Source organism: Herpailurus yagouaroundi, unplaced genomic scaffold (assembly GCF_014898765.1).
Source record: "Herpailurus yagouaroundi ecotype Mexico unplaced genomic scaffold, PumYag 29, whole genome shotgun sequence".
NCBI lineage: Eukaryota > Metazoa > Chordata > Mammalia > Carnivora > Felidae > Herpailurus > Herpailurus yagouaroundi.
Genome location: NW_024412377.1, coordinates 115,761,160 through 115,774,342, shown reverse-complemented (window position 1 = coordinate 115,774,342; position 13,183 = coordinate 115,761,160). Strand labels below are relative to the sequence as shown.

At 43.2% G+C, this 13,183-nt stretch overlaps 1 protein-coding gene across 1 annotated transcript; it reads left to right on the top strand.

Annotated features, from left to right (window-relative positions):
* Positions 1-9,506: 9,506 nt before the first annotated feature.
* LOC121042025 (succinate dehydrogenase [ubiquinone] cytochrome b small subunit, mitochondrial-like) lies at positions 9,507-12,152 on the top strand. Its single transcript, XM_040493333.1, is given in 2 exon segments — positions 9,507-9,570; positions 11,449-12,152. Coding segments are annotated over 2 exon segments (579 nt in total). The 3' UTR covers positions 11,964-12,152.
* The last annotated feature ends 1,031 nt before the right edge of the window (positions 12,153-13,183 follow it).

The window sequence follows — 13,183 nt, the reverse complement described above, 5'->3', positions numbered from 1 at the left end:
TGGCATCTATCTGCTTGCAATTCATCCTGGCAATTCAGCACTCTAGATTCTTCCAACTTTGCTGTCACTCTCAGAAAGCAAAGACTCTATTTTTAATGCTTGGTCCTAATGCTTTGTAACTGCTTGGCAAACATGAAGTGTGCAATAAACAATTGGCTTATTGTAAAAAAAATTTTTAGCTCCATGTGAGCATTTGCAGAAATCCTAGCGAGACTTTACAAAGTGGAACAAGAAACTGGACTAATGAAAATCGAACTCTTTAAACTTCTGTCTGGAATTATGTCATCAGCATATTTAACTTCTGAAAAATCAAATAAATGTGCACTAGGAAAAATGAAAGAGGAAAAGGGCAATTGAATGGTGTGGTGATATTGCCTTCACTGCTCTCCCGGCACTCTGGCCTCCATGTGGGCATGCCGCTGGGTGCTGTGAATCTTCCAGTAAAGCAGGGAACCTGCATGGTTCCCCCTATAGCTGCCAGCACAGCCACATGAAGCCCGGAGCCCATAAAACATACTGAGGAAACATAGTGATGAAAGCAGGGGGTGTGAGCTAGAAATCCTGAGGTATAGTTTCCTCTAGTCCAATATGAATGTTGGGGTTCTGACTCTTCATTATGGGTGGTAAGCAACCAGAAGCCACCGTTTTTAATGCAATTAAAACACTCTCCTAACTTCCATGAACTCAACAGCCTGTCAGATTTATCCCAGAAAAACAACCTGTGTTCCAAGTGATGGAAGGTCCAGCAGCACCAGCCCCCAACCCTCTTGCCCCAGACAGTCAGTCTGTCTCCAGGCAGTAAATCGTTCACCCCGGCTGCTCCTGCCAGCAAACAAACAAAGTAGAAGAAAAGAAAGAAGTCATTTCCATTGATTCAACTGAGAAATAGGTGGGATTTTGGCCACAGTCTCTGCCATAATGTCTATAGGGAATTGTCTTGGCTGAGACACTCCAGCCAATCAGTGAGGAAGAGCGGGAGCTACTTCTCATTTCAGAGGGAGGGGAAGAGGTGGGCAGCTTGGGGCAGGGAGAGAATGGAGTTGGTGGCACATTGTGGAACAGCTGTGTGTTTAAATCAGAGGCCCTGGGCCAAGGGCAGTCAGAGAACATGAAAATTCCAGGCACAGAGAGGATTCCTAAAAGGGTCAACCCCTCTTTAGGCAAAGAGAGAACTGGAGGAGTAGTGATGAAAGCAGGGGGTGTGAGCTAGAAATCCTGAGGGATAGTTTCCTCCATTCTGATATGAATGTTGACTTTGGTACAATGGATTTCCGTGTGTGTGTGTGTGTGTGTGTGTGTGTGTGTGTGTGTGTGTATGTGTGTGTGTGTGTTTTAAACAAGGAAAAATCCAATACCTACATTTCTAGTGCTGCAGTTGGTCCCATTTCATTCTTCCCAAACATGGTAAAATGTCTGATAGGTAATAAAGGGGAGAAAAGAGAGAACTTAATACTTTCATACAAAATTCTTAAATTAGGGGTCAGTTAAATGTTTTTTATTTTTTGTTTCTTCCTCTAAATAATTGTTTCCTGTTTTCCCTTTTGTCCTTGGGGCTCTCCTCTTTGCATCTCCCCTGCCCCCATTTCCCACCCACTTCCACTCTCTTTCTCTACTTTCACTTCAGTGGCTGACAAAACCAGAACGTTATTTGACTTTGAAATAGTCACTGTGGAAGTTTATGAAATCTTTTTATCCAGAGGTTTTACTAAGACAGGCATTAGCTTCTCTTTTTTGAAATAGCTTAGGGAGGGTATGCATGCTCACGTGTGTGTATGCATGTGTATGGTGGGAGAGGGGCTGGTGCTGGTGTACTTCCTTGTGGTATGGAAAAGTCTGATCCCTAGAGTAGGGGCAGAGCACAGAAGTAGGAAAAGCTTCTCTGTTTCCTCCTCAGGATCCAGTGGGAAGCCTGGCCATTTTGGCACATAACTTGGCCACCACTTTATTATGTGGTTGATTTGGAAAGCAGATTGCTCAGAACTGCAAGGAAAGGCAGAACCTTGAAAACTGCTTTTAAGCAAGGGCCCTCCTGATGCACACTCTGGGATGGGTCTATGTCACCTGTGAATGGAGGGGTATTTGCAGCCTTTTGGTGTCCGCTATGTGGGGTGGACAGTCCCCTTCCTGTGCAAAGCCACACTGGTTCTGAGGCAGTTTTGGCTTTCTGAGAACATGTCATGAAAGCAACTAAGAAACAGGAAACCATCGCTTGGGCTGTAAAGCAGATTGGTGCTTTATTGAAGCCAGTGAATACAGAAAATGGTCTTAAGAATCACGAAACTAACATCAACCTGAGAGAGGAGGGAGAGAGAAAAGACAAGTGTGCATCTTCAAGTCTGGATACGGTACACTGTTTGACTGTGGTAGTCTACGAGTGGACTGCATGTGCCCCTTCCGGACTTCTACCTCTACTCAATTTTCCTTTTCCTTGCCCTCTGCTTTCCTGAGGTCAGCCCCACTTCTTCAGTAATCCTTTCCTTGGGCCACCAGATCCTCTTGGGCTTCACAAAACCCTCCCTTCTCTGCCCTTCTCCAACGTTCCAGTGATTGGAGGCTCCCTAGGTACACAGCAATCACACTGATGATCCGAGGGGGTGCCCAGGATTTGTTGATAGCTGTGATGGTCCCCACAATGCTCAGTGAACTTGGCTGAGGTCTGCCCTGACCCTACATTTAGTGCCTGAGAGTAAGACCTACGTTCTATTCAATTCGATTCGATTCAGTTCTGAGAGAGAGGGCACAAATGAGCAAGGGACAGAGAGAGAGAGGGAGAGAGAATACAAGAATCTCACAAGGGGCAGAGAAACAAAGAGGGAGAGAGGGAGAGAGAGAGAGCGAGAGAGAGTGAGAGAGAGAGAAATGGGATTCACTCCAAGTGGGGCTCAAGCTCACCCGGTGCAGGGCTTGTGTGCACCAGAAGCGGGGCTCGAATTCATGAGCCATTACATCATGACCTGTACTGAAATCAGATGCTTAACCAACTGAGCCATCCAGGCGCTCCAAGACCTACTTTTTAAAGGAAAGAAAGAGAATGACTGAATGACAAGGTTTGTTTTGTCATGTTTTCTATTTATAAGTGAAACCACATTCAGAGAAAATTTGTGACCATAAAGTTGGCATCTATCTATCTATCTATCTATCTATCTATCTATCTATCTATCTATATTTTTAGTCAGTCTTCTGTTGGGGAATTTTTCTTCTATTTTTTAAGAGAAAATAAAAGCCAGTGGATAGAAACTCTCTCAAATTCTTGCCACATACCTTTCTTCTGCTCCCTCCACCATAGTTGAAGAGATTGCTCACTGCCACAGTCAATTCTAAGGCTTTCCCTTGCAGTCTGATAGACTTAGCTCCATTCTACATTCCTTCTCCTTCCTGTTGCCTCTCTCCAGGTTAGCTAATTCCTAGAAACACGAAACAACTCACCCAGCAGTGAATCTGTCCCATGCAAACTAACAAATTCGGAATCTGTACCCTAACCACCTCTTTTCTGTGGTTCTCACAGGGCTGTTACACTTGGCCCACTATCCTCCTACTCTAACTACCACAGGGCTGGGTAGCAGACAGCTAGAGACAGGCCCACTGCTTCCAGAGCCTGCTGGTTATTCCTGCTAGCCGGTCCTAAACCTGTCCATGCTGCCCTGCCTTCCTATAAAAACCAAAATAAAGCCTTCTGCCCATGTTTCTCCCCATCTCCCTCTGTTTCATGACTGACCCTGGTACTTCCCCCATGTGGCCCTGTGTGGCCTGGTGTACCCCTCTTCTATTGAATTGTAATAAACTATGTTTTCAGTGGCAGGGGTCTCCTGATCTGTGAGCTTCCTATTATTGGAATAATAATGAAACCTAATTTTAGACCATCTGCTCACGTCCTTATCTGGTTCCTTTGGTTTCAGTCAAGCATATTGAAATAGGTATTTACACTCTCCATCACCACTTCCCTACCACCCTCCATTCTGAAATTCTCCTAAAATTTGACTTCTCTCCCAATATTCCCCTAACACTGCTTCTGTCAAGATCACAAATGATCTTGTTGCTGAAATTTAAGGTGGCTTTTCCGGCATTACTTGATTTAAGCTCTAAGCAGCATCTCATACTTGGTAACCCCTGTGCTCGTGAAAATGACTTCCTTGGGCTTTAATGATATCTATCTTTTTCACCACAATGTCTGATAATCTTTTGTGGGTTCCATTTTGGTTTATTTGTTCACTGCAGAATCCATAGAAAACTCAACAGTATACTTGTCATTTCCACTTGGACATCCACCAGCATTTTAGAATGGGAACATCCTAAAATTTTTTTAAATATTTATTTTTGAGAGAGACAGACAGAATGTGAGTGGGGGAGGGGCGCAGAGAGAGAGAGAGAGAGAGAGAGAGAGAGAGAGAGAGAGAGACAGCATCTGAAGCAGGCTCCAGGCTCTGAGCTGTCAGCACAGAGCCCAATGTGGGGCTCAAACTCACAAACTGTGAGATCATGACCTGAATGGAAGTCAGGTGCTTAACCAACTGAGCCACCCAGGCTAGAATGGGGACATCCTAAATCAAGATCACATCTCCATCCCAAGCCCACTCTCCTACTGTATTTTCTTTCTCAATGAATGGCATTGCCATCCCTGTAGTTGCCCTAGTCAAAACCCTGATGGCATCCCCAGCCCTTCTCTGCCACATTCCCCACATCCAGTCAGTAAGGCCTATGACTTTTACTTCTACTTATTACTTTTATTTCAAATCGATTCCTTTCTATTTCAATTGTTCCAACATTTAGTTCAAGTTATTTTACCTCTCAGCTGGTGAATCCAACAGTTTCCTAACTACTCCCTGCCTCCATCTTTGTCTCTTTCTTTCCATTCTTCTCATTGCAGCCAGTGCTCTTTCTAAGCATTCACATCAGAGCAAACAACTACTTTTCCCCACTTAACACTCCTTTGCTTGTGCCTCACTGCCCTTAAGACAAGGTCCAAATTTTTCCACATGGCCTTCAAGGACTTTGATCTTGAGTTCCCTGCTTGCTTCTCTTGTCTCTGATCATCCTTACTACGACCCCATCATACTAAACTATTGCAGTGTTCTGTCTGTGCAGTTCCATGAACTCTTTCCTTCTCCTGTTCCTGGCCAACTCTAGCTCATAATTAGATCCCAGGTTAGAGATATGAATCCTGCATTAAAGCCTTTTCTGATTTTTAGGTGCCTCTAGAGCCAATAGAATACCTCCCTCAAAAGTCTTAATACACTGTAGTCAGTGCCTTCTCCTTGCCTGTTTCCCTGGTAGTTATAAGCACCTTGAGGGCAAGACCATCTCTGGTCAACTTACACAATTTCCAGCGTCCTACACAGTGCTGGCATAAATACTTGTTGAATAAATGACAGTAATTCCAACCAATGTTTGTGGGCAAGAGTGGTTCAGTGACATGGCCTGTTCTGAGCACACTAACATTATTGTCCTCACATTCCTTTCGTCATCAAGAATAATATTCATTGAGCACTCACTGTGTGTCATGCTATTTTCCAAGAGCAGGGGAAAAAAAAGCCAGACCACTTCCTTATTTATTCCATTGAAATGGTATTTAAATAAAGTCACTTTCATTTTTCTTTTGTTTCAGTGGTGATTAAAACTGAGATCATTCTTGTAGGGGCTGCTGTATAAAAGCCCAAAGAACTAATCATTGGCCTTAAGCAACACTGACTTCAGGGGGTAGGTTTCTTAGTTATCCATGATATATTTTGACCATATGCATCTAACCATTCATTAGAAGCCTAAAAATGTTTAAGGTCAAATCATCACCACTTAAAAACATACTTACTTGTTCAGGGATTGTTTTCCAACTGGTTGAACTGGACCACATGTTTATCATCTCTATTTCCCATAATTAAATAATTGACAAACTAAAGCCATCTTTTGGTTTGCTTATAGAAATGCAATTGTTGGGGCGCCTGGGTGGCGCAGTCGGTTAAGCGTCCGACTTCAGCCAGGTCACGATCTCGCGGTCCGTGAGTTCGAGCCCCGCGTCGGGCTCTGGGCTGATGGCTCAGAGCCTGGAGCCTGTTTCCGATTCTGTGTCTCCCTCTCTCTCTGCCCCTCCCCCGTTCATGCTCTGTCTCTCTCTGTCCCAAAAATAAATAAAAAACGATGAAAAAAAATTAAAAAAAAAAAGAAATGCAATTGTTAATATATGTTGATATTAATGGCTAATATTAGCAATTAATTGCTAATATGAGGAAAAGGAGGTCACTGTAGGGCACAACAAAGTCACTATTTCTGAGTTAGTGGAATTTTTGATGATTTCCTAGAGCAAACAAATGTTTATATGTCTGACATTTTGAGCATATCTGGCAGAGGCTATAAATAATATTGCAACTTATGTATCTGACATTTGGCATTGCCATCTCCAGAGACTCTGCCCACATTTGTTATCAGTTTGCAAAGACCTAACAGGAAGAGCCAGACATTCCTGGATTAAATTATTCCATTTCATCTTCACAGAGAAGAAATTGTAGCATTTTCATGTGACTGGGCAGGAAAGGTGCTGCCTTAGTCCACTTGGGCTGCTATACCAAGTATCATAGACTGGGTGGCTTCTATTTCTTACACTTTCTCAGTCTGAATAGACTAAGACAAATGGATCTTGCCCAAGAGAACTTCCTAGAGAGGGGACCCCAAAAGAATGGTGGGCAGTTAGTATCATGGGGCTGGTAGGAAGACATAAGCTGCTGGCCAGAGGAGAGCTGTTCTCACCAAGAGTGACCAAGTTAGATAAGCTAGAAGCAGTCCCACTGGAGAGAGGCAGCTATGCCACAGCTAGCACCCCAGGGAGGGAGGAGGAGGACAGAGGCCAGAGCACAGCCTTGAGGATGCATCTTTGCTCCCTCAGCCCCTCTCTCCACAGGGTGGCCCTGAGCGGTCTAACACATGTGCCAGGAAATTGGAGAAGAGGTAGATAAAGAAGGAAAGAGGAAGCTAACAACACATCATGGCAGGCTCCAAGCCTGAAGCCAATGTAAGCTACAAGTTTAGAGGAGAATTATATTGGAGTTGAGATGTTAAACTGTTCTGCACTTTTAAAATGAAAGACTGTTCTTGGGCCTGAAAAGGCCCCAGGTTCTATGGGACCTGCCTGAGATTTTATCTAGGACCTGGAAAAATGGTCTCTGCTTAGTACGGAGTGGTGGGCAACACTAAAACTGCTTTCATGTGCACAGTTTATTGAGACTGACTTCTGAAAAGAAATGAGTCACATATACATTTTGGAATGTTTGCTAAAAAAATTCTATGGCTTCTTTTTTTTAATTAAAAAAAATTTTTTTTAAGTTTATTTATTTTCAAGAGATAGAGAGCGTGAGCAGGGAGGTGCAGAGAGAGAGGGAAACATAATCCGAAGCAGGCTCCAGGCTCCAAGCTGTCAGCACAGAACCCCACGTGGGGTCTGAACTCATGAACGGTGAGATCATGACCTGAGCCAAAGTCAGACGCTCAACCAACTGAGCCACCCAAGCGTCCTGACTTCTTTTTTGTGTATATGGGTATGTACATACACATATAACATATATACAGAATCATGGACTTTTACAGTTGGAAGGATACTTAAAGATGTTCTAGTCCAACATGCTCATTTCACAAATGAGGAAAATTCAGTTTCTTTAAAATCTCTTTCAGTCCCAAAGTTCTGTGATTTTGCAATATTGACAGCTGCTCATAGAAGATATTGAAATAAACCACACTTTTCTCTAACAGATATGCACTCAACTTTTATTTTTTAATTTTTTTTAACATTTATTCATTTTTGAGACAGAGAGAGACAGAGCATGAACGGGGGAAGGTCAGAAGGAGAGGGAGACACAGAATCCGAAACAGGCTCCAGGCTCTGAGCTGTCAGCACAGAGCCCGACGCGGGGCTCGAACTCACAGACCGCGAGATCATGACCTGAGCCGAAGTCGGACGCTTAACCGACTGAGCCACCCAGGTGCCCCTGCACTCGACTTTTAAAACAGAGCCAAGTAACCTGTGATGTCAGAAAGGCACTCTGAATACCAGTTGGTTCATTGCTTCTGCAGGAAGCTTGCCTTTTTTTTTTTTTAATAGATGGGGGATATGTCAACCTAAATAACTGCAATATTTGACTAAGAGCCAAGCCTCCAAGTCCAAAAACAGAGTCCAAATTTGCCCTTGTTTTAGATGAAATAATTTCTATTCACCTTCAGAGAACCTTTCAGTCCTACCTGTCCAGAGATTTATGCATATAGGCTTACAAGATGTCAGTCTTTCCAAAAAACCTTGGTTCTGCGCCCCTGAGCTTTCCCCCTACCCCGATGGCAGAGGCAAAGGTAGAAGGAAGTTTCAAAGATCTTCAGGCAGGAAAACAGAAGAGTAGGCAATGATCATAGTCCATTAATCTCATTCCTTCTGAGTTCTTGTACCACTCATGAGCCTACCATGTGAACCTCGAGGGAGTGGTCCCGCCATCTTCTAGGACCTCAGAGTTCTCCACTGGGGTCTCTGCATCTTATTCGTGGTGAAGGAACAGAGAGAGCATGAATGGCTCTAGACCTGTTAGGGAAGTCAGACACATCACAGCCACTCACATTCAGAATCAGCCCATGCTGCAAGAGCCTGGGAAATGTAGTTTTGACATGTGCCCAGGAAAAAAGGACATGATGGTGTTGGTGGCCATCAGTGGTCTCAGCAGCAGCCTGATATCTCTGTGCCTGATATCTCTGTGGGGGATGAGTGTGTGCAGGGACTATGCCCCAAATGGCTAGGCAGGGAGCCTGGCCCTGCCACATGGAGCTGTAAGGCACAGTGATTGTACCGACCTAGTAGGACTGTTGTGAGGTTACACAAGAGGACTCTTCAGAGTTCTAAATTTAGAACAATGGCTGCTCTTAGTAAACAACTGAGGAATAATAGCTATTTTTGAATGGAAAGCACCTCATCAGGTCTGACAAAAGAACATTAGAGGCTATTGTTTCTCCTTTCTCTTATTTATGGCTTCAACTAAAAATGTTGTTTTCTAATGTTTGAGGTCCTTCAATGCTTTCCACCTGCTTCTCCTTTTCTTTCGAGCTTTCTTCTTTGCTGCAGCTTTGGATGGCTGTTTCCCTTCCGGATTTTTATTTCCTCCATCACGCACCCTCTGGCTGTAAAATTCTCCTTTGCTTATGCTCTGTCCTGTGGCCTCCAGTTCCTTCCCCACCATCGAATACCTCCTGAAAACTTCCTCTTAATGAAACCTTCTCTTTATTGCCCATTTAAAGATTGTTTCTAAATTAAGTGGAGTGCTCCCTTCTGGTTTTCTACTTTTCTCCCTGTATATTTTATCAATTCTCACAGGAAATAAAACCCAGGAGAAACAGAGCTATTAGCAGCAGCAATACCAGTAATTGGCAATCAGATTTTATGGAGTTTCTTGGATACTGATGGAACAAAGTCAGAAAATAGAACCCATCTATGTCACTGCTTTACCCATGTAATCCAACCTGGAGAATTTTGGTTGGCATCCTCATCGACAATGAGCTTTACAAAAGGAGGCGTTTTGTTTTATTCCAACTGTAGCTTCCTCACCCTTGAACAATGTACATAATGGGTATTCACAACTTTTTTGCTAAAATAATCTTCAATTGGAGAAGGGAGAGTTAACAGCAGAAAGTGGTACATGAAAACAAGGTAATATTTATTAAAAACTACTTAGTTTCTTCTGATATTCTCTACCACAACTTTTTAAGGAATTTTTAATTATAAGATTAAAGTCATTATGAAGAAGTATTCTTCTTAGAATCAAAAAGTATATTTACAGTGTTAGAAGGGCTAGCACATTTCATAAAAATGTTGGTCTTAGGATCTAAGTGGCCATTCTTCAACACATTATTTTCTCTTAGAAACTGTTAATAAGATGGAGCCCCTGGGTGGCTCAGTCCATTAAGCATCTGACTTCGGCTCAGGTCTGATCTTCCTGTTCATGGGTTTTAGCCCCGCAGTGGGGTTCTGTGCTGATAGCTTGGAGCCTGCTTCAGATTCTCTCTCTCTCTCTCTCTCTCTCTCTCTCTCTCTCTCTCTCTCAAAAATAAATAAACATTAAAAAATTTTTTTAAAAACTGTTAATAAGACACCCTTTCCAGATTCAGTTTAAGTGAAAGAAGGCATTTACCCCTATGTTCTTGACAGTGAAATTTTAAGGTAATTAAAAAACTCAGAGCAAAGCATTATGTCCTGTTAAGCCTTATTTTAAAATGGTTTGCACAGATATCTTTCAATTGTTCAAGATAAAACACACATAGAGGCTTCCTGACATTTTGTTCTAAGCTTCTTTTCTTGTAAGAACCAGTATTACACTGAAAACACAGAAGAGACAGATGATTTTTAACTTTATGCTTTAATGTCTGCACGTGCACATATTTAGGTCTATGCTACTCAAAGCCAATTCTCTATCATCAGGGGACTGCTTTGAAAGTTGACAGATCCTGCAGGCCTCTTTCCCTCCTTCTCACTCTTCCAGAGTTCATAAGCATACCCACAGATGGGCTAAGAGGTTAAGAAAAATGGAATCAGGGAAATTGGTTTGTTTTGCTTCTTGTGTGCAGCTGTGTTGAAAAGGTTTGTGTGAAGAGAGAGAAGGTAATAGATAATCCATTAAAAGAGCTGTGCCTCAGGAATACCAGAAACACCTCTCTACTTTTTGCTGCATTAAGTACCTCTGATCCTCCTGTCCCTCCACCCTGAGAAACTCTCATCTTGGCCCCTGGGTTGGGCTGAGAATGGCAGGGGCTGGGACTGGTAAAAGCATTAGTTTCAGTGCCCCTCCCCCCCATCATCTTCACACTTCCTACAGAGTCACAGAAGTTGGCTCTCTTTTCCTGAATAGATCTACTGATGAGGAAATACGGTCAAATTAGCAAGAAGTATCATTTTGAGAAAGAAATACTCAGCAATGCCAACGCTTTTGAGAATGGGGCAACTTGGGGCGCCTGGGTGGCGCAGTCGGTTAAGCGTCCGACTTCAGCCAGGTCACGATCTCGCGGTCTGTGAGTTCGAGCCCCGCGTCGGGCTCTGGGCTGATGGCTCAGAGCCTGGAGCCTGTTTCTGATTCTGTGTCTCCCTCTCTCTCTGCCCCTCCCCCGTTCATGCTCTCTCTCTGTCCCAAAAATAAATAAACGTTGGAAAAAAAAAAAATTAAAAAGAGAATGGGGCAACTTTGTCAAATACGTAAATTGGTTTTTTCTTCTGCTGAACCAGTGAGGTTACCACTTTATAAGAACTAGTCCAGATTTCCTCATACTCTGACCCTGTACCAGCTACAAAAAGACCTGGCTTTCATCTTCAGCATCTTTAAGAGGTCCAATGTCAACACTCTGGATTATCATTTCAATTTGAATTCAAGTTTGTTCATGTCTAGAGTTTTGTTTTTGATTTTTTTTAAGTTCTGAGACTGTGACTCTGGGGACTCTGTAATTTAGCATGGAAGAATAAAAGTAGCTTCAGTAGAGAGAGGGACGAGTCTCCGGAGGCTGTCTTGTGTAGTGCCCAAAGAGGCAGAGCTCTGTTTCTACAGATGCCAGTGGTCAGACATGCTCGTGCTCACGTGTTAGCATTTCTCCAGGTCCGACCTGCCTCAGGATGGTGGAAAACACAGCACATTCATCTGTGACCCAACCACCATTGTGGTTCCTAGGCTTCATCTCTCAGCTTGACTGGTGAGAGGGTTGGCAGTGTTTTGCTCCTGGCCTTAGTTCCAGCTGCTGATTTGGACCATGGCTCTGTGACGGACTACTCCCTGGCTGCAGCCCTCACTTTTCATAGTTACTGGGGCCTTGGACAAGTGGTTACTGACTATGTTCGAGGGGATGCTTGGCAGAAGGCTGCCAAGGCAGGTGTTTTGGCATTCTTGGCTTTAACCTTTGCTGGGCTTTGTTATTTCAGCTTTTATCCTATGGGCATCTGCAAATCTGTTGCCATGATGTGGAAGCTCTGACCTCTTTGACCTAATACCTTGAGAATGGACTGTACACCTCTTTTCCTCTGCTCTGTTAAGCCATTTAACTCACAATAAGGAGGAAATAACAGTTAAGCCCACTGGTGAGACAAATCTCTTCTCAACACCTGGTTATTTTTAGAACTTAGTCTTTGAGGAAAAAGTGTGAGAGGAATTGTATCCAAGAAATCTGGAGACTGAGTTCCATTGTATAACTAAGCATTATATACGAGCTTTTCCCTTTTAGTTTACCCTAAAGGGAATTCCGCTTTGTTCTATCAATACCTGATCAAATTTCTGTATTTGTCCTGGGAATGATGGAGAAAGGGAAAGATTGTTACTTTCTTTAAAAGTTTTTTTTTTTTTATTTATTTTGAGGGGTTGGGAGGACAGGGAGGAGAGAGACAATCCTAAGCAAGCTCCATGCTGTCATTGCAGAGCCCAATGCAGGGCTTGATCTCACAAACTGTGAGATCATGACGTGAACCAAAATCAAGAGTCAGATGTTTACCAACTGAGCAACCCAGGCACCCCAAAGACTGTTACTTCTTAAGTAAAGACTTCCCCAAAATTAGTGTTCAATTTTTGAAAACTTGCCTCTCTGTTCATTCAATACCAGTAACTGATGGTTACATATTCTATGGAAACTTTAAAAAAATCAGGATATACTGGGGCACCTGGGTGGCTCAGTCAGTTAAGCATCTGACTTAGGCTCAGGTCACTTTCTCACAATTCCTGGGTTCCAGCCCCACATTGGGTTCTGTGATAACAGCTCAGAGCCTGGAGCCTGCTTCAGATTCTGTGTCTCCCTCTCTCTGACCTTCCCTCTCCTTGCTTGAGCTCTGTCTCTGTTTCTCAAAAATAAAGAAACCTAAAAAAATTTTTTTAAATAAAAATTAAAAAATAGGACATACTGTTATTTCACATTACTAATTTCTTTCTTTTTTTATTTTTGAGAGGCAGAGGGTACAAGTGAGGAAAGGCAAAGAGAGAGAGAGTGGGAGGGAGAGACAAGGAGAGAAAGGGGACTCACCTGAGGTGGGGCTCATGTTCACCCAATATGGTACTCAAACTCATGAACTGTGAGATCATTACCTGAGCTGAAGTCAGATGCTTAACTGACTGAGCCACCCGGGGGCCCAAACATTACTCACTTCTAATTCCTGGGAAGAAGAGCCTGAAGAGCTTCTGAAGTGTAGAGAAATCCCGTGTAGGGAAGA